This window comes from Otolemur garnettii, unplaced genomic scaffold (genome assembly GCF_000181295.1).
Source record: "Otolemur garnettii isolate 467f Iridium unplaced genomic scaffold, OtoGar3 scaffold00066, whole genome shotgun sequence".
Classification (NCBI taxonomy): Eukaryota; Metazoa; Chordata; class Mammalia; order Primates; family Galagidae; genus Otolemur; species Otolemur garnettii.
In genome coordinates, this window is record NW_003852461.1 from 3,813,649 (window position 1) to 3,834,386 (window position 20,738).

The following is a 20,738-nucleotide window of genomic DNA, read 5'->3' on the forward strand; positions in this document are numbered from 1 at the left end:
ACTACAGGCGCCTGCCACAACACCCGGCTATTTTTTGGTTGCAGTTGTCGTTGTTGTTTGGCGGGCCCGGGCTGGGTTTGAATCCGCCAGCTCCAGTGTATGTGGCTGGCGCCCTAGCTGCTGAGCTACAGGTGCCGAGCTGAATTCTGTCAATTATTTAAGTGAAAGACTACCCTAGTTTCTTTTCATTAATATGTTTCTTCCTCTCAAAATCACCCAAACAAAGATGTGCATTTCACAAAAGAAACATTATCTAGTAGCTAGAAAAGAAATTGATGTTTTAATGATATTGACCAGAGCGGAGCCAGGCTTCCCGCAACACAGTATCTTCATTATTTGATAGCAACCTAGGAAATAGAGAACTGCTGGACGTGGACCTGCTGGCTTGCACCCTTATTCCAAGTAAGGCCATGGGAAGGATGATAATGGCTGTGACGGTCACCACTTATTAAATCATTTTTAGGCACCCAGCACTGTGCTTCAAATTGTCGTATTTGATTTCCACAGCCAACTGAAGATGAAAATGATAGATACCATCATGTGCTTTATTCAGGTAGAGCCACTTAAAATGTGGTCAGCCTGACCTCCAAAATCCTGAGTGGCCAATCACTGTTCCCTCGAATATTCCGCAGAGTCAACTGACATTAGTGGTCACTTATACCAATTCCTTCCGGAGTAAGCTCAACAGCTGGCTACATGAATGATGGTGATGTTGGTATCTATGATTTTTGAGTATATATGAGAAGCTGGGCAAAGTGCAGATTTTTTTGCATGTCACTAATCTTTGCCACACTCTCAGCTGTAGCTCAAGTTACAGATGAGGAAACTGGGGGCAGTTTAAACCAAGGGCAGGGAGGAATGATGTCTCCAGAGGAAGCACTGCAAAGGAAAAGTTACAGATATCTTTTGGGATGGGGAGTTGGGTGTTAAGCAGTTTGCTTAGTGACACACAGGCGCTGAGTGGCAGAACTGGATTCTCACCCACCTAAGATTTGTAATAGTCCTCAACCTCAAAAACCCACAAAGATTGAATAACTTAATGGAACATAAAGCAGACCATAGGAAGCATTCAATGTACGGAGGCGACCATGACCGTTACCAGGTTTTAAAAATCTAATGAACTTTTTTAGGGTAAGAAAGAAAATCAGTTTTGTATTTGTAAGCTGATCACTTTTTTATTTGCTTTGTGGAGAAGTAAGACTCTGGGTGGAAAAATAAAATATCCTGATATTCCCCAACTGATCATAACTGATTACAATCTCTTCCTATGGAGTTTACAAATTTCTTACCGCTGTTATTAACTGAAAGGCAGGACAGGCAGATGGGCAGGTCCCACCCCACCTCTCCTGGCTAATTCTGCCCCCAGGCTGGTGAGTAGCTACTGGTCAGAGGTGGGCAAGAGAGGAGGTGAGCTGCCCTTCTCCACAGTTCACTCACTGGAATCATCTGGAAAAGCCTGCGTGGGTGGCAATGATGATGTGAAAACCACCTCTGTTTATGGAGTGCACGTGATATTCCAGGCCCAGGGTGGGGGGCTCTTTTTGCTTTCTCCCAGCCAGAGCTCCCACAGTCCTTTCAAGGTGAGGTGACTTTTGGAAAGCAGAAGCTTGGACAAACTAAGTGGCTTGGCCAGTTGGTAGGTCAGTCTGGGCTCTGAGCCTGAGTCCGTCTAATCCTCCTGCCAGTGCTCTACTGCCAGACAAAGGTGAAAGAACCATTAGCAACTGTACTGAGGTCATTAAGATCAACCACCTTGTTCTACAGATTTAGACACAGAGGCACAAAGAACCAGGCCCTGACGCTTCATACAGCACGGAAGAAATGGATTCACTTCTCTTGCTGCTCAGGTCCTTGCTTTCTTGCTAATAGACTAACATTTTTGAAGGAAGGGGCTGTGGCCTGAGCCAAAGAAACAGAAAGCCGAGAATACAGGGCTGCCCCATCCCTGACGGGATGCTCCCCCCAGGTGTTCTGCATACAGCAGGTTTTATATGACTGCAATTATATTTTTTTTTTTTTTTTTGAGACAGAGCCCCAAGCTGTCCCCCTGGGCAGAGTGCCATGGCATTACAGCTCACAGCAACCTCCAACTCCTGGGCTCAAGCGAGTCTCCTGCCTCCGCCTCCCAAGTAGCTGGGACCACAGGCGCCCGCCACAACGCCCGGCTATTTTTTGGTTGCAGCCATCATCGTTGTTTGGCGGGTCCGGGCTGGGGATTCGAACCCGACAGCTTAGGTGTACGTGGCTGGCGCCTTAGCCGGTTGAGCTATAGGCGCCGAGCCTATGACTGCAATTATTATCTCCTCAACTAAACTCTAAGCTTCTTGAAGGCAGGGATAGGACCTCAGATTTCTGTGAATATGGTAGTCTCTGGCTTCCTCCTTCTATACCAGTGCCTAACAGGGTGCACCATACAGAAAGTGTTATCAGGAAGCCCTGGAGCCCCATGATGGGTATGCATTTCATTCTTTTCTTCCTTCCGTCGACAAGTACTTACTCATCTGTAGTCAAGGCTAGACCTGGGACCTCTTGGTGTCTCTATCTCTCCCATGGGCTCTTCCAGTACGACAGGCAAGATGATCACTTGATACACACAATTGTCTGGGACTCTAATAAAAATAAAGCTGTTTATTCTAAAGAGAAAATCCCCAGAAAGGACTATGATTGGCCTGGGTTGACTCATGTGCCGAAAGAATCACTGCACCTGGGTAGATGTGGTGTTCTGGTTGGTGGAGCCTTGTTCACAGCCCACATCCTTGTGACTGAGGGGTGAGGTCATCCCCTGTCCCTGAACCTTATGAGATATAAACCAAGGGCAGGGAGGAATGATGTCTCCAGAAGAAGCACTGCAAAGGAAAAGTTACGATGTCTTTCAAAATTGCCTCTGGTGAACCTGACTCTGAGTCAAGTGACAAGTCTATGAAGCCAAATAAGACATGGTCCTCCCTCGCCTATGGCCTCCACCCCCATAGGTGGGAGATACAGGCAAGTCAGTGGATGCTTAACCACAGCCCCACACGACAGGTGTTAGGAGAGAGGGATGCTCTCAGACCTGCAGAAGGGGTTAGTTAGGGAAAGCTTTCCAGAGAAGGTCGGCCATGACTCTTGAGAGATAAATAGGAATTTAACTGGATGAGGAAGGTGGAACAGAGAATCTGCCCCCAAGTAGACAGACTCTAGAAATATCTTGCCCAAGCTTTTCATTTGATGTTTAGAGGCCCCTTACGATATTCCAGCTGATGAGTTTGACACCTCTGGTTGAACACCCCCATTTAGGAACATTCGTCCCCTCTAAAGACAGCTTCGTAGGCAGATGTCAATCATTACGTTGTTATTTCTTACGTTGAGCTGAGACCTGCCTGTCGGTTGATGGATTGACAAGAATGTGTCTGGTTCAAAATCTGATTTAGTACCGACACCGGAGCCTCTTGCAGCCGAACAAGTTTGGGGGGACCATCTGCAGTGGTGATATCTGGGATGAAGCCAGCTGTTCCAGTCCCACACCCTGTCACAGGCAAGCACAATGTGGACAGGATTTCCAGTGTAAGGAGACAGGTGAGTTGCATTCCAGGAGGAAGACAGCTGTGCTTGTCAAACACAACATGAAAACATTCCCCTAATCGCTGACAAGCTTGGTGTTTTTGTTGTTGTTGTTGTTCTTTTGACACAGAGTCTCACTCTGTCACCCTGGGTAGAGTGCTGTGCTGTCATAGCTCACAGCAACCTTAAGCTCTTGAGCTCAAGTGATCCTCTGGCCTCAGTCTCCTGAGTAGCTCTAAGTGTAGACACCTGCCACACTTGGCTAGTTTTTTCTTATTTCTGGTAGAGACAGGGTCTTGCTCTTGCTCAGGCTGGTCTCAAACTCCTGAGCTCAGGCGATCCACCTGCCTCAGCCTCCTGGAGTGGGAGTATAGATACAGGCATGACCCACAGCCCTCAGCCTCCAGGGAGCTTGTTAAAATGCAGATTCCTGAGACCTTCCCTTAGAGGCTGCCATTCTGTAGCTTTGGGATGGGGCCCTAGGAATCTGCATTTTAAACCAGGCTGGCAGCCCGAGTAATTTTGGTTCAAGTTTGTGGGAGCAGCTGTTGATTCATTCAGAAAATTTGCAAGTCATTCATTTGTCTAGTCATTGAGCAAATATTGTTTGGAACATATTAAGCACCAGGCAATGCTACCTGTGGTTAATATAGAGATCAAAAAACATAATGCACTGACCCCGAGGAACTCCTAGTCTGGGAGAGTGACCCTCAGGAGTTAAGGACAATACCCGTACGCCCACTGCACTGGCACATGCACGTAGCCCGTGGGACTGCCCTGCAGGTGGTACCCAAAGCCGATTTGGGGGAGACAGGCCAGGCTTCAAAATAGCACTTGAGAGTTGGAAAATAAAATAGAACTTTCTAGGAGAAAGAATACACAAAAGTATGGGGATCAGGGACTCCGAATCAGTGCAAAATATTTGCAGCATCAGGGCTTTGGGAAGAGAGGTGAGTGATGGGTCATTGCAGGAACCAAGGGCTGGGTAGTTAACTGGGGGCTAAACTGTCCCATTTGGAAGAGGAGGAGTGGGAGCTACCGGAGGATATGCAGTGAGGGAGGACATGGCTGGGGGTGTTTTAGGAAGATTACTGGGGGCTGCAGTGCAGAGGCTGGGCTAGGGAGAGAGGGAGACTCGGGCATGGCCTGAGCTGAGAAGGGGGCTGCAGGTGGGAGTTCAGGATGCTGGGAGGAGGTCAGAGCAGTGGGGACACAGAGAGGCAGGACCACGGGTGGGCTAGTTCAGCGGTGGAAAGGAGCTGGTGAGTATGGTTGTGGGTGGTGAGGGACAGGGGTGTCCAGACAGCAGCCACAGCCTCTCCTGTCTCAGGTCGCTGCCTGAAACGCCACCTGGTGTGTAACGGAGACAGGGACTGCCTTGATGGCTCTGACGAGGAGGACTGTGAAGATGCCAGGGTCTTTGAGGATGACTGCAGCCAATACGAACCGGTTCCAGGATCACAGAGGGCCGCGCTGGGGTGAGTCCCTGCCTGCTGGCAGTTCAGGGGGAGGGATGATTTCTCTGTAAGCAGGAGCATTAGGTCCAGGGACAGCAGGGGACCATTTGGGAGGGCTCCTCTGGAGGGCGTCCTGTGAGGTAGCCCCTAGCACAGCTCGCCCAGTCCCACCTCCTGGACACCTGACCCACCTACCTGTCCAAGGGTCCTTATCTCATTTCACCCTCCCCCATGCTACTGCTCAGCACCTCTCACCCCTGTGCCATTTCCAAGGACCTTTAAGAAGCCATATCTTCCATTAGGGCTTCCCTGATAGTCCAGGAAGACAGCTCTTCTCTCATCCGAGTGTCCTTTCCAACAGCCCTGCTCACAATCTGTTTTGCACTTAGTCCCTTGTCTAACCACGGCTGGCAGTGAGAGAGAGTGGCCTTACCCCAACTGTCCTGTTCCTCCCTCAAACCTCTGAGGCTGCAGTTTCTTTGTCTTTATCTGTTAAGATTTAATCAGCTTTAATTGGGTGGCCGGTGAGCTCCATTGCTCAGAGCGCAGTGCTCAATCAATGCTGAGTCTATCTTCTCTTCATCATTCAGATTTGGGTCCTTAAATGAATCATACTCTTTCTTTCTGAGCCTTAAGAAGTCTGGTTCCTTCCTTCTAAAACACTCTTCCCCATTCTCCTAACCTGGATAACTCTTGATATAGTGTTATGGACAGAATAATTTCTTTCCCTCCGGTTTGTATGTGGAAGCCCTAACTCCCAATGTGCCTGTATTTGGAAATAGGGATTTTACAAAGGTAATTAAGTTAAGTAAGGTTATAAGAGGGAGACCCTAATTCCATAGGTCTGGTGGCCTTATAAGAAGAGAAAGAGGGAGCAGAGATCTCTCTCTTTCTTTATAAGCAAAGAGAAGAAACCACAGGCGACCACCCCAAAGAGGCGGCCATCACTAAGCCAGGAAGAGCCCGCAGTGGAAACCAGTGTGACAGCACCCTCAGAATTCTAGAGGAAACAACTGCTGTTGGAGCCACACAGTCTGTGGTATTTTGTCATGGTGGTTGGAGCAGACTAGCACACCCAGGATCATGTCCTTTAGGAAGCCTTCGTGACAGCACCTCCCGGCTCCAGGCACTGCCAGTGCTGGCTGAGTCTCCTCCTGCTGCTCCCAGAGCCTCCTGAGTGTCCTGTTCTCCCAGCACTCACTCAGTAGCACTGGGGACATCTGTTGGCAGGTCCATCTGCCCAGGCTAAGGGCTCCTTGTCATCTCTGCTTCTCCAGAACCCCGCACATGGCTCCACTCAGAGTGACATCTCTGGGGATGTTAGTTCTCTGCCCCTGTCTTTCCTTTGGGGCATGTCCTCTAACTGGGATGTGAACTCTGTGAGGGAGGAGATTGCTTCTGACTCATCTCTTCCACTTCCTCGACCCCTGTGTCAGAGCTTGTCCTGTAACAGCTTTTCAGCACGTTATCCATTGAATTGAAAACAAATCGATGTGATCAGCTGGGTCTTTACAGATAAGGAAGTGAGGAGATGTACTAACTGTCACGGAGTGACCCAGCCGTGCTGCAGTGCACTCAGGGACAGGTCTGGGTGCCATGAACTGCGGCTCTCATTCATTGTGGCCTAATTGTTCCGAGATCACGGTGCACCTGCTAATTGGGATCAAACCCTGTAAGTGCCTGTAGACATACACGTAAAATCGATGACTACATTCAGTTTTCCTTCAGACCAATTGTATTAGTTTGCTGGTATTGCCAATAACAAAGTACCAAAATCTGTATGGTAGTACTTAGATTTAACCTGTGCAGCTTGAGCAACAGAAATGTATTTTCTCCTAATTCCGGAGGCTAAAAATCTGAGATCAAGGTGTCCGCAGAGTGGTTCCCTCTGAGGCCTCTCTCCTTGGCTTGCAGACGGCTGCTACGTCCTGTGTCTTCTTTACGTGTTCTTCCCTCTGTTCTTATCTGTACCCCAATTCCCCCACTTAGAAGGATACCGTTCAGGCTGGATGACCACCCTAAATGCCCTGACAACCTCATTTTAACTTAATTACCTCTTTAAGGACTGTCATCTCCAAATGCAGTCACAATATGTGGTTTTGAGGGTTAGGGATTCAACATAACTCGGCCCATAACATTAATCAAAGAGGATTCTTACTGATTTCAATAGTGATCACAGAATAAACAGAGGAGAGGCAAGAAACGCCGAGGTACTGAGCTAGGAAATAATCCCTCTTTATTAGCAAAGAGATCTGCAAACCGTGACCCTGTGCTCGTGTGATGCAAGGAGAAGCATTTCAAAGACGTTTTCTGAACAATGTGCTTTACCTGCATAGAATACTGAAACCAGCAAAACGGCCCTTCCTCTAGACAGCCAGTGTTTTGATGGTTCTTCTGTTCATCTCAGCTCACAGAGGCTTTTCTTGACATCTTACTTGCTTTTAACCATTTTCTAATTTAAAATTTTTATCTTTTGTTCAAGAAGTAATATATGTTTGAGATAAGAATTGAGTCTTTCTTTACCCTCCCCACCTGCTCCCCTCCTAGCTGCCTTGTCTCTCATTCCATTGACAATTTAACATAGATACTTCCAGATCATGTTAAAAAAAAGAAGAATGCATGGTCAGTACACATTGTATGAAAACATACCTATGTGTACTGTGAATATTAGGCCTATTTTACACGAATGTGGCCAAACAACGGATGTCTGTAACTTTCATTTTTTTTTCACTTCATAATGCATGCTTGACATTTCTGTTTATATTTTCCATCTCTTTAATAACCTACATACTATTCTATAACAGGGATTAGCAAACTATGGCCTGAAGGCCAAATTCAGCCTTCTGCTCTTGTAAATAACATGTTACTGTATGGCCTAAGAAGCTTTAACTATTTACTGTCTACCCCTTTGTATTAAAAAAAAAAAGTTTGCTGACTCCTCTTTGGTGGTATGATTAGTTCACTTATTTGACTGCTTCCTATTGGAAGCTAATTAGATGATTTCCATTTTTTTCCTTTTATAATCAATGCTATAATGAACACCCATGTAGATACACATGTTTTTTGTATGGGTGTGTGAATATTTCTGCACAGATTTACAAAGGTAGTGCTTTTTAGACTATGCCTTTTAATATTCACTGGGGCTTTTGTAGCAGTTTTTCCCAAATATTAAGAGGGCTGTCCAGAGACTATCCAGCAACGCCCTGTGGAAAACGTGAAAAACAATAACTGGATACTTTCCAGACCACCCTCGCCTGTGGCTTAACTTACGCTTAGAGGTTGTGATCCAATCTTAGGGCTTCCTGTTCCTTTGAGTTTCTGTTTGGTCTGTTGGAGGGTCTATATTTATACATTAGAGGCAGAAACAGGTCCGATGGGTGAGAAGATAGAAACTGGAGGATGTGGATGGAAGCCAGCGTTTACAGTCAACAACATCTAGGAAAAGTCCAGCTGTGACTATAGGCAAGTGACTTAATTTTTCTGAGCTTCCATTTTGGTGTTTGCAAAATTGTCGTGAGGTTGAAAGGTAATCATGCTTATGTCTGGTAGGGTGTGTATTCAATTCATCATAGCTATGATTACATCCCTGCCACTGATACGGAGAAAGAGATGGAGGAAGGGAGAGGGGGAGGAAGGTGACATACACTGAATGTCTGTGACCTGCCAGGTGCTCTGTAATTATCCATTTACTCCTTTGAGGTGGGTTTTATTCCCAGTTTACCCCCTGCTCCATTTCTGCCTTGGTGCCTTTTTCACAGAGGGCATAAATAAACGTGATCAATGCTATGCCACAGGTAGTCACCGACTGTCCCAGGAACACCGAGGAGGGAGCAACTGTCTGTCCAGAGCATTCCGAGAAGACTGTGTGCATGGGTGGTGATGGCTGAACTGGGTCTTCCAGGATAAATGAATGGGAGTTGGAGAAACAAACAAAAGCAATAATTTTATTATCTGTAACATAGGAGGCTTTTATTGTCTGGTATAGAACTCTTGGCCAACTCTCACGTTTTTGTTCTGTTAACTTGCCCTTTTCAGAAAATTAAAGCTGTATTTCACTCAATCGACACTGGATTTTACCTAAATATGGTAAAACCATCCAGGTCCTAAAACAAGGAGTCTGGGCAGATAAGTTTTAAATATTCCATAGGGAGAAGCATGGGAAAATATTTCTAGAAGAATAGGAGGTGAGGGGAAAATAAGGACCATTTGTTGAAGCCTAAAGGTGCCATCAACTTCCTTTCTGCTTTAATTTAATGCGCCCATTTAATCTTTACAAAACCCATGAGAGGTAGGTATTAGTATATCTGTTCTTTAAATGAGGCAAATGAACGTCAGAGAGCTTCTAGAAGGCAAAGTCCCACAGCTAGGAAGTGGCAGAGTCAGAAACTAAATAGGAGTCTCCCTGCCTTTCAAACTGTGCGCCCTCTGACACCCCACCCCGCCTTCAGCACGATGCCTATCTGAAGATTAGCTTCTCAACCTCAGCGCTATCAGCGACCTGTGTCTTAGCTGCAGAGCCCTTTTGGGAAAGAATACAGTAGCAACATTTATTCACGACTTACCAAAGTGCAATTATGGTTCGTTACATGAGTTAACTCGTATTTGACTCTTGTGAGTGTCGTAGTTATTATTAACTGCTTCTTACAAATGACCAACCGAGGCACAGAGAGGTTAAATTTGCATGAAGTCACACAGCTAGGTGTGATAGAGATGGAAAACGCATCTGACTCCTGCGCTGGGACTCACAATCACTGTGCCTATTTCTCTCAACAAATAAGTAGGGCTGCCTGGTACGTGGAAGCATTGTTCTAGATGCTGAATGGAGCCACCTAGATGTTCTGGTTAAAAGGAGGCTGGGACCCAAGCCAGCCCACTCAGTCTCCCAGTGTCACCAAAATGGCCTTGAAGCTATTTAGAGGAACCCTAGGAATCCACAGAACACAGATTGAGAAACAATTTCGTGAATCAGTTACATCTTCCAGAGAATGGGGTTTTATGCTAGCTTTGCCTTGCCAATGCTCTCTCACGGAAGCCGCTTTTTTGATTTAGGTACAATATCCTGACCCAGGAAGCGACTCAGAGTGTGTACGATGCCAGTTACTACGGGGGCCAGTGTGAGATGGTTTACAACGGAGAATGGAGAGAACTTCGATACGACCCCAGCTGTGAGCGTCTCTACTATGGAGAGGACGAGAAGTACTTCCGCAAACCCTACAACTTCCTCAAGTACCACTTTGAAGTAAGTCTCACCAAGAGGTTCTCAGGCCCCTGCAGGCTGGGTGGCAGGAGGGAAAGGCTGCTGATGGAGATGTCGTGTTCTGGAAGCTTTTATTTCCCATAGAGTTTGCTGGGATCTGAAGGCTCTTCTGTGCCTGCCCCCCCCCCCCCATACCTGTCAGAAGAGCGCTGAGAGGTGGTGAGAGGTGTAGCATAGATGTGGCCAACCCACCTGTTAAATCTGGGTTCCATGCCACAATTAATTAAATAGACCAGGGGCCCTCTGGGTTGCCCATCAAAGGATCTATGTCCAAGCTGTGGCTCTGCTAGACTATAGCTGCAGAAGACCTGGAGCAGCTAGCTCACTGCCCCTCTCTGGCCCAGGTCCTAAGCTGTAAAGTGGGGGCCAGACGGGGCATAGATGGGCAGGTTTCTGACAACTGTGCCCTAGCTATGCCCACGGAGAGCTCCCACTGAGGCCTTTCATATTTGGGCTTTTAATATATGATTTTGTTCAATGAAAATGTTCTTCTGTTCAAAAGTGCTATGAAATTGTTCCTGAGATTCCCTCCACCTCTGAACCTTGTGGTCATCTGGTCATCTGGAACACCACTTGGTCGCAGTCGATCCAGAGTCAGCTCCATTTCTTTACCCCTCATCCGTGGGGTGAGACGTCTATTTAGCAAACATCACTGAATGCTTAAAATACATCAGATTGCTGCTTCCACTTAACTCCCCATTTAATCCCCACAACACAACGGGATAGATGTGATCATTGTCCCATTCTAAAAATAAAAAGAGAGAGTGATAAAGGGATAAAGTATCAGGCCCAAATTGTACTGCAGTAGGTGGCAGAGATAAGATTCAAACCCAGGTCTGTCTGAATTAAGCCCAGGCTACCCTTCATTTAGAAGAGTCAACAGGCTAAATACAGGATATCTGTAAGGAGAGATGGGAGGGCCCCAGGATTCTGAGCAGTTACCTGGTCCTATCCATCCCTCCCTCAAGTTTCAAGAGAAAGGTATTGATAGAGGATAAGGCCAGGCGTAGGGGTCTGTTTGCTCCCCTAACCTCACGCCCACCTCTATTCCACATCAGGTTTAGGGTTAGCCAAGCTGGAGGACAGTGCTATGTTTCTAATCTCAAGGAAGGTCTGGGGCAGTGACTTTTCAACTGGTGTGCTATGGCACCCTGGTGTGCCATGAGAGGATCTTAGGTGTGCCTTGAAATTTTTTTTAGATCATTAATTAAATTATTTTCAAAAGAAGTTCAAAGCACAATTAAGTATATCCTTTTTTTTAACTTTTTTTGATCAACACAATTGAAGCATGCTGCGGGAGTTTAACTATAGGTTCAAGTGTGCCGTGAGATGCCAAAAAAACCCCGGGTCTGGGATCTATGTATCAGCCACAATAGATCAGGCTATACTGTGGGAATAAAGAATTCTCACATCTCAGTGGCCAGAAGCAACAATGCCTCACTTATGCTACTTGTCCAACCTAAGATAAAAAGGAAACTAATCATCATAGACACTCAGGGACTCAGAGTCATGGAGGCTCCATTTCCACACGTGCTCTCATGACTGGTGAACAGACTACTCCCAGGCTCCTAAGGCTTGCTTCACTGGCTCAAGCCAAGCATGAGACCATGCCTCAGTTCAGGCTGGCAGAGAAAGGTGATTCTGTTGTGTGCCTGCAAGGAAGTAACCGAACCTTTGTGGGCAACTGGTACCCTGCCTAGGACAATCCCAATCTGTACAATGTCCTTTGCTCCTTTCCTCCCAGGGCCATGCCCAGACGTGGCTTTCTGCATCTCACCTTTGCAAAGACATGAGCTGCCCTTCCCTCCAGGAGGGAAAAGCCAGCTGGAGAGAAATCCCTGCTCTGAACAACATAACATTTGATCAGAATCGTGTGTGTGTGCACTCACGTACACATGCATGATACATAAATATTTTAGCAGAACTGCTAAATACTGCCTAACTCTGCTACATTTTCTATATTTTAGCGAGTGTCAATCTGATACGTGGATTTGCCTTATAAAAGAAGCACGTACATGGTTTGGCACTGACAGCTTGGTGGTTAGGGTGCCGGCCACATACACCGAGGCTGGTGCTTTTGAACCTGGCCCAGACCTGCTAAACAACAATGACAACTGCAATAACAACAACAAAAAGCTGGGCACTGTGGCAGGCGCCTGTAGTCCCAGCTTCTTGGGAGGCTGAGGCAGGAATCACTTAAGTCCAAGAGTTGGAGATTTCTGTGGGCTGTGATGCCACGACACTCTACCCAGGGTGACATAGTGAGACTCTGTCTCAAAAAAATAAAAATAAAATAACAAAATTACTTAAATAATATAAAACTTTATATTTTACAAAGCCAAGATGTAAGTATGAGATATGAATTGAAAAGCTCTTCTATGCTCACAAAGCGAACATCTACTTGTTTATTATTTTCAGGCCCTGGCTGATACTGGAATGTCCTCAGAGCTGTACGATGATGCAAATGACCTTCTTTCTACAGTAAAAGATGACAAGTCTAAGTCGGGTGGTGTGACCCTGGGCATAGGCCCAGCCGGCAGCTCTGTGATGGCGGAATTAGGTGTGCGTGGATCAGAAGACTCTTCGTTCTTGAATAAGTTAAGCAAGTATAATGAGAAGGTATTAAAATATAATGTCTGTGTCTCGTAGTATCCCGTAATCTTCACTGAAACATGGATTACCTTAATTGCATTAAAAAGTACAGTGGTAATTGAACCTTAATTTGCTCCTGTAATTGGAAATGTCTGATCAGTGGTAATCAGGTTTGTTTTTCTTATTATGCTTTTGCACAGAGAGTCATCACGAAGGGAATAAAATTGAGAGATAAGGCTAGAACTCTTCTCACTTCACCTCCCCATCCCTTTTCATGGTTACCTGGAACACGTAGAGAAATGTGCACAAGGGGAAGGGGTGAGAAGGGAACCAGGCAGGCCCTCTGAATTTGGTCAGGAAGAATTCTAAAGCAAGGCTTGCTTTTCTAGATAGATAGGAGGACTGGCATGCTTAAAAAAAACTTTCATTTATCCATCAAACATTAACCACTAAGTGCTTCTTACCCTGAGGGGTCCAAACATGCTTACTTGAGGAAGGGGCATCAGTCAAAGCTGAGATCTAAGGACCAGTCTAGATCTTCCAGATGAAGAGAGTATAGAAGGGGGATCTAGAAATGAGATCAGCCTGTGCAAAGGCCTGGAGGTGTCCATGCTGCGCACACGCTCGGGATACGGGGTGTTTCAGCTGCCTGAAGTGTGGGCGGGGGAAGGAAAGGAGGGAGCCAGGAGGATGGACAGGTAATTAGGGACCTGGAGAAATAGTTATCGAGTTAGATATTTATCAAAAAGCCTCAATAACACTGACACCAGGACTGTGGATCTAGTTGGGGGTCTAAAAACTACATTGAACAATGAAAACACGTTTATAGAAATTAGCTCCTTCAACGGATTTAGATTGAGTTCTAGAGATTTTCCGAGGAAGCAGATCCTGATCTGAAGGCAGAGTGTTGCTTCGTTCTGAGGCCTGGTTGTAGCATGCTCCTGTGGACTTTTCTAGAAGCAGGTGGGCCTCTCCATACTTTCATCAGCACTTCAAATCAAGGCTCCTGTTCCCTGGAAGTGATGTTCACAGGTGGCCATCTTCCTGTACAACCGATCCTACTGTCCCCTGGTGCTATGTCTGTCTAGTGTAGGAGGATCCTGCTTTTCTTCATCGCTTAATAGTGTGAGGTTATCACTAGAACGTAGGCCCCACAGGGGCAGGGGCCTCACTTGTTAAAATGATATCTTCTGCACCTGCCATCGTGATGCTACGGGAGGCATGAGAAATACCTGTTCAATGAAGTCAGCTAGATGACATGTCCTGTCCTGTGCTTAATTTTGAATAGATGTGTAGTATCTTCATCGGAGGTTACACAGTGTGGCCCTTGATTAGTGCTGGGGGAAGTGTGGAGATGAGAGTGAACTGAGCTTGGAAAAAGTAAAGGGCTGTCATAGTGACAAGCTAGTAACTAAGCTAGGGGATAGCTGATGAGAACTGGACCTGGGTGGGGCCATGGGGACAGAGGTGAAGGCGTGGGAGAAGTCTGGTGCACGCTGGTGTCTAATACATGCTTGTAAAACGTAATAATACTTCATTCCATGTGTTTACTTTTGTGTGTATTTTCCACAGCTACTAGACACTGACCCTTTGCAGGCTCTCTCGTGGTAAATGCATGTTCTTTGTTCTTTTGCTTCGTTCCACGGTGGGTGTTGGCAGAAATACAGTTTCATGAGAATTTTCACGAAGGTGCAGACGGCCCATTTTAAGATGAGGAGGGACAACATCATTCTGGATGAGGGGACGCTGCAGTCGCTGGTGGAGCTCCCGGAGCAGTACAATTACGGCATGTACGCCAAGTTCATCAACGACTACGGCACCCACTACGTCACGTCCGGATCCATGGGTGGCACTTACGAATATATCCTGGTTCTTGACAATCAAAAAATGAAGTCTCTTGGTAAGTGAAGCTTTACACGCAGGGGTCCACACACACGCCAGGACATGGCCTGCCGTTTTCTAAGCGCTGACGTTGAGCTATGGGCGATCTCGTTGAGTTTGCATGACAACCACACCAGGCGATGCTAAGTAGTATTACAGTGCCGTGAAAAAATTTTAAAGACCATTAATTAAATTATTTTTCAAAAGAAGTTAAAAGCACAATTAAGTATATATTTTTTACTCTTGATCAACGTAATTTAAGTGTGTTGTAGGAGTTTACCTGTAGGTGTCGTGCTATATGATAAAAATGGTTGAAAAACACTGCAGTATTATTTCCAGGGACTTGAGATCCCTGGGGGTGCAATGGCTGGTTCACAAGCATTACAAGCAGGATTTCAGCTTGGACTTCCCCGGCCCCTCCAAACGATCCACTTCCTATTATGTTGTAGTTACTTCTTTAAAAATAAAGAATGCAGGGGATTTTTTAATTTAAAATGTGAAAACTTATTTTAAATGTAGATTCTTGTTCAATGGAATGACATGTGAGTAGTCAGTGAAGCTGAAAACCTCGTCATTCCAGATTCCCCCTCTTGTTAACCTCCGGGTTCCCAGGGCCCTTCCACTGTCTGTCGTTGCTTCCCTCTGCCCCATTTCCATCCCTGCAGTGGCAGACTGGGCTCTCATCCCTCACCGATTACTGCGTTGGCTCCTAAATGGTCTCTAGGGGCAGGCTCACCCCTTGCGACCCATTCTTGGCAATTGCCACTAGATGGATCTTTCTACTTCACTGATCTGATGATATCTCTCCCTTGTCTAATATTCTGCATGGCTGAGAATGAACTCTAAATTCCTTAGCATAGGACCAGCTAGCTTCATGGTCTCATGCCAAGAGACTACAACAGTGGTTCTCAAAGTGTGGACCCCAACTGTCAGGACAGCATCACCTGGAAGCTTGTTAGCAATGTCCTTTTTCAGCCCCCTCCCAAACTTAACTAAGTCAGAAGCTCCGAGGGTCAGCCCAGTGCTGTGTGTATGAACACTTACTGCAGTTTGAGGACATTGACCTGGGCCATGAGTGAGTGGAAGGCTGGGAGATCTATCTGTACTGCAAAGCCAAGTTCAAATTCCCAGTTTCAAGAAGTTTCCCCAGCTGCGCCAGTCCAGGATGGTCACTCCTTTTCTTCAACCCATGCATATAAATTGCACATTGTTGGTCTTTTATTTCTGTTTTTCTTTTTTTTGAGACAGTCTCACTATGTTGCCCTCGATAGAGTCTTGTGGCGTCACAGCTTACAGCAATCTCCAACTCTTGGGCTTAAGTGATTCTCATGCCTCAACCTCCCAAGTAGCTAGGATTATAGGTGCCCGCCACAATACCCAGCTAATTTTTCTTTCACATTGTTGGTCTTTATAAAACACTTTCCCAAATGTCAACATCTTTTCTCCTAAGCGAGTATCATAACTGAGACTTTTCTGTCTCTTTAGACAGAGAGTTTGAAATATTTTTGCCAAGGATCATTCATTCATTTATCCATGTACCCACTTTTTTAATAATCCAAGATGCTGTATTGAGCATCCGCTGTGTGTTTGTGGTGGGGACACAGTGGTGAGAAATCCAAACATGTTCCTACCCTCATGCTTCACAGTCCTTTTCAAACTGCATGCTGGGACCCAGCGGTAGGTCTCAACATCCATAGACAGATCACAAGCAACATTTTGAACAAGGACTGCACAGGAGAGACTAGGAAATCTCAGAGTGGAGTCTAGGCACTGAGGTGAGTTATTGCTTCAAGAAACTTTTTTTTTTTCTAGTTAAAGACGTTACACATGTATTGATCGTATGGTTTCTATAAACAGAATTGAGGAACACTAATTGCATTGGAGACCCATTTCTGATGCACAATTTTTATTTTTATGTTTTTGAGACAGAGTCTCACTTTGTCACTCTCGGTAGAGTGCTGTAGCATCAGAGCTCACAGCAACCTCAATCTTAGGCTCAAGTGATCCTTTTGCCTCATCCTCCTGAGTAGCTGAGAGTACAAGTGCCCACCACAATGACTGGCTATTTTTAGAGACAGGGTCTTACTCTTGCTCGGGCTGGTCTAGAATCCGTGAGCTCAGGCAATCCACCTGCCTCAGCCTCCCAGAGTGCTGGGATTATAGGTGTGAGCCACTGCACCTGGCCTACCTCACCATTTTTAAAGGGCAGAGGCCACCAGATAACCCAGCCAAATAATCAGGGTCATCCATCACCAAACACAGGAGCCCAATAGATAGTTTACTATGGATCAATGTGAAAAAAAAGTTTAAAACACCTTCATTCAAGTGGGTCCTTTTAGTCATTTAAAAACACGAGGAAGGACTCACCCTGCTGAGCCCCTGCTAGGTTCCAGGTGCTACTGCAAACATATCCTCATTCCATTTTCTGGACAACACTGGGAGATTTGTCCTTTTCCAGTTTGAGTCTCGTAAACACCACTGCTCCTCAGGGAGGCTGATTACTTCGCTCAGGGCTCCAGAACTCTGGGGTCAGAGCCCCAGCCCTGGGGTCCCACACCATGGGGTTTGGGCTCCCATCTTTGGTGTCAGATTATTCTGGGGTATCTGGTGGCCTCACCTCTTTAAAATCTGTGAGGCAGACGTGGGCTTCCCACGTGCTTAATATTCAAAAGAAGCCCACCGGCAAATTGTCCCGGGGATAATTACCTCGGTTCTGTTTATAGAAACCATATGTCCATAATGCCACCATTTGCTGTTTGTGAAGAGCTGATTTTTCTATAAATCCAGAAAGTTAGTGTTGCTTTTCTATAAATATGGAAATGTGCTAATCATCACCTCATCTGCTGGAGATCGCTAATAAATCAGAATGTCATTTACATATTAACCTACAAAGAACAAAAATATCTACCTTCTTTCCCTTTGACAAATAGAATGGCTCACAGCTTCTCTCTACGTCTGGTGTCTAGCTGGTCTCCCCTTTACCAGGTTCTACCCCCCCCAACTCCCTTTCTATCTGGGCTCCTTTTTCTCCCTCTCTCTTTCCCTTTCTCCCCCTTACCTCTTTCCTCTCTGTCTCTTTGATCTACGTGACTTTAATTTACATTCTATTACGTGCTGGTTTCTAAGGGACATCCTGCATGAGGTACATTCATGTCCTCAAAAGCCCGGGCTCGGGACGGGATGATTTAAGTGAACACACTGGCTGGTTTGCTCTGGGGGAATCTTTGTCCTTGGCTTTGCCTCAGATCCTCTCTGGGTTCGTCCCAGAGGATGCACAAGGCTGTTTTCTTCTAATATGTCCTTTAGATCAAATGCTTCTCCCCCGAAGACAGCATGACACCATGCATCAAAAATCAAGGGATGTCTCAGATGTCGGGGAGGGGATGTTAGACCATGGTGGGAAACTCGCATTTCCTCCAGGGCTGTGACTGGCAACCTTCCGCCTTGGGCAGGAAGCAGTAAGGTTTGGGGCTTCCGTTTCTGAATTTAGTTTTTTTTTTTTTTAACTTCCTTCATCCCTTCTCTGGAGCTTTAGTTATTTGTCTTTCTATCAAGATATATCAAGGAGAACTAGCGTATTCCCCATTCTGATTTCTCTGGAGTCTGGCCCAGTTATGGGGCTACTGACTTTCCTTGGTCAGGTCAAGTTCTTCAATGACTCTGATCCTGCCCCCCATGCAGGTTTTTCCCGCCGTTCCCCAGTGCCCTCCCTGGCTGGCCAACCTGACAATCTTGCACTCACCCTTTGGTACCTTGCACAGGCATTGCTACCCCTCCCAACCCCGCCCTCACATCACTCCGCCCCTTCTCCTGTAGTTTTGTTCAGTCATACATTCATTCATGGAGTTTGTATCTTGTACAAGGAGAACAAAATCAGCATGGTCCCCGTTCTTGTGAATTTCACAATCACAGCCCCAAATCCAGATGTCATCCTCGGTCTTGGCGTACCTCCTGCGTGATCTGTCAACCTGACTTTTGAAGCATAAGCTTCATATATGCCCCTCGCTTACCATCTCCCTGGGCAAACCACCATCACCTCTCACCTGGATATTGTTACTATCATTATCAAGTTATCAACGTTCCTTTAACACTCCACCACACCCAGCTTATTTTAGCCTCGAGTCTTCCAAAAAGTTGTCCTTCCTGCCTGGGGCTGCCTTTTCCTCGGGTGTTTACATAGTAGTATCCTTATCATTCTTATATCATCAACTTAAATGCTACCTTTTCAGGAACTGTTCCTGACCACCCTGTGTTGTATCATAAGTCCCTCTGTTATATCACCCTGTTTTTTTTGTTTTTTTAAAGATACAGAGTCTCACTTTATTGTCCTTGGTAGAGTGCCATGGTATCACAGCTCACAGCAACCTCCAGCTCCTGGGCTTAGGTGATTCTCTTGCCTCAGCCTCCCAAGTAGCTGGGACTACAGGTGCCCACCACAATGTTCAGCTATTTTTTGTTGCAGTTTGGCCGGGGCCGAGTTTGAACCCGCCACCCTCTGTATATGGGTCCGGTGCCCTACTCACTGAGCCACAGGCACTGCTGTGTTTTAATATCAGCAAATCACCGTTTGTTTAGTAGCTGCCAGGCGCACATACTCATTTGTTAATTGTCCATCTCCTCTTTCTGGACTGCCCGTGCCCTGAGAGCAGGGACCTCATCTGTTTTGTTCTGTGCTGCGTATTTATTTCCTAGAACAGTACCTGGCACATAGTCAGGGCTTAGCTGTGTGTGAGTGAATGAATCAGGATATAAATAGCTACAAATTGTGATAAGAGCCATGTAGAAAATGAACACGTTGCAGAAATAGAGGGGCCTGGAGACCACACTCAGTCTAGGATGCTCGGGGAAAGTCTCTTTGAGGAGGTGAAACTCAAACTGAGGTGAGGCCCAAAGGATCAGAAGGAGATGGCACCAGCCGTACAAAGGCCCTGCGAGAGGAAGGAGGGTGGTGTGTCTGTGAATGGAGAATGCATGTGGCTGAAGCCCTGGCTGCTATGTAAGAATAGCAGCAGGCAATGTGAAGACTGGAAGAAGCCATGAGAAGTTGCAGAGGGTCTTGTTGGGCAAGGTAGGATGTATCAGCTGCACCTACTATGACAGGGAAACCAGAGCAGGGTCGTCTCCAGGGCTGTGGTGTAACCGTGTGCCAGCAGATTGTCACAGTGCCACAAAGAGCACAGACTAGCAAGGCCAGAGAGGGCTCGGGGGGAGCCAGGTGAGGGCTCTTGCTGACGTCCAGCAAAGGGTAAGGAAGGGACCTTGGAAGAATAGGATAGACTTGGGACCTATTTTGAAAGTAGCATTTCGAGAATTTGCAGATGGGCTGGGTGTGGATTATAAAGTATAAATTACTTCCTCCTCTATATTACGTCTCTCCCACCTGTGTACATGAGCACATGAGCACGCACACAGACACACAGGGGTTAGAAGGACAGGTTTTTGCCCAAGGGTGCCAGCCTCCTGGGAAAGCCACCTCTGCAGGCATTTGGAAATATGGGAAGGATTCTGGGGGTAGAGAGGACTCAAGAGAGGAATATATATGTATGTATATATATGATGTATATTATGGTAATCGTGATTACATAGTCATCTCTTCTACTAGACCATGAACTTGGACATACAAATTCTAGGCATATTGTCCCTGGGGTATTCTTTTTTTTTTTATTAAGTCATAAATACATAAATCACGTATACATTAATGCATCTATGCGGTACAATGTGCTGATTTTATATACAGTTTGGAATGCTTACGTCAAACTGATTAACATAGCCTTCACCTCACTTACTTAATTATTATGTTAAGACATTTATACTCTACACTTAATAGATTTGATGTAGGTGTGGTCCCAACATTTACCCTCCCTTCCTCCAACCTCCCCCATCCCTCCCATCCGACTCCTCTTCCCTCCTTCATCCTGGGCTATAGTTGTGTTTTATCCTTCATATGAAAGTGTGATTTTAATTTGGTTTCATAATAGTACTGAGTACTACTGGATACTTTTTCTTCATAA

At 46.0% G+C, this 20,738-nt stretch overlaps 1 protein-coding gene across 1 annotated transcript in view; it reads left to right on the forward strand.

Moving 5' to 3' along the window:
- C8A (complement C8 alpha chain) overlaps positions 1-20,738 on the forward strand; it is a 69,991-nt gene that overhangs the window by 20,702 nt on the left and 28,551 nt on the right. The window contains exons 3-7 of the mRNA XM_003793121.3: positions 3,411-3,555; positions 4,871-5,018; positions 10,047-10,236; positions 12,673-12,873; positions 14,506-14,746. Of these exons, the coding sequence (XP_003793169.1) occupies positions 3,411-3,555; positions 4,871-5,018; positions 10,047-10,236; positions 12,673-12,873; positions 14,506-14,746 (925 nt within the window). The remainder of the gene's footprint in view (positions 1-3,410; positions 3,556-4,870; positions 5,019-10,046; positions 10,237-12,672; positions 12,874-14,505; positions 14,747-20,738) is intronic.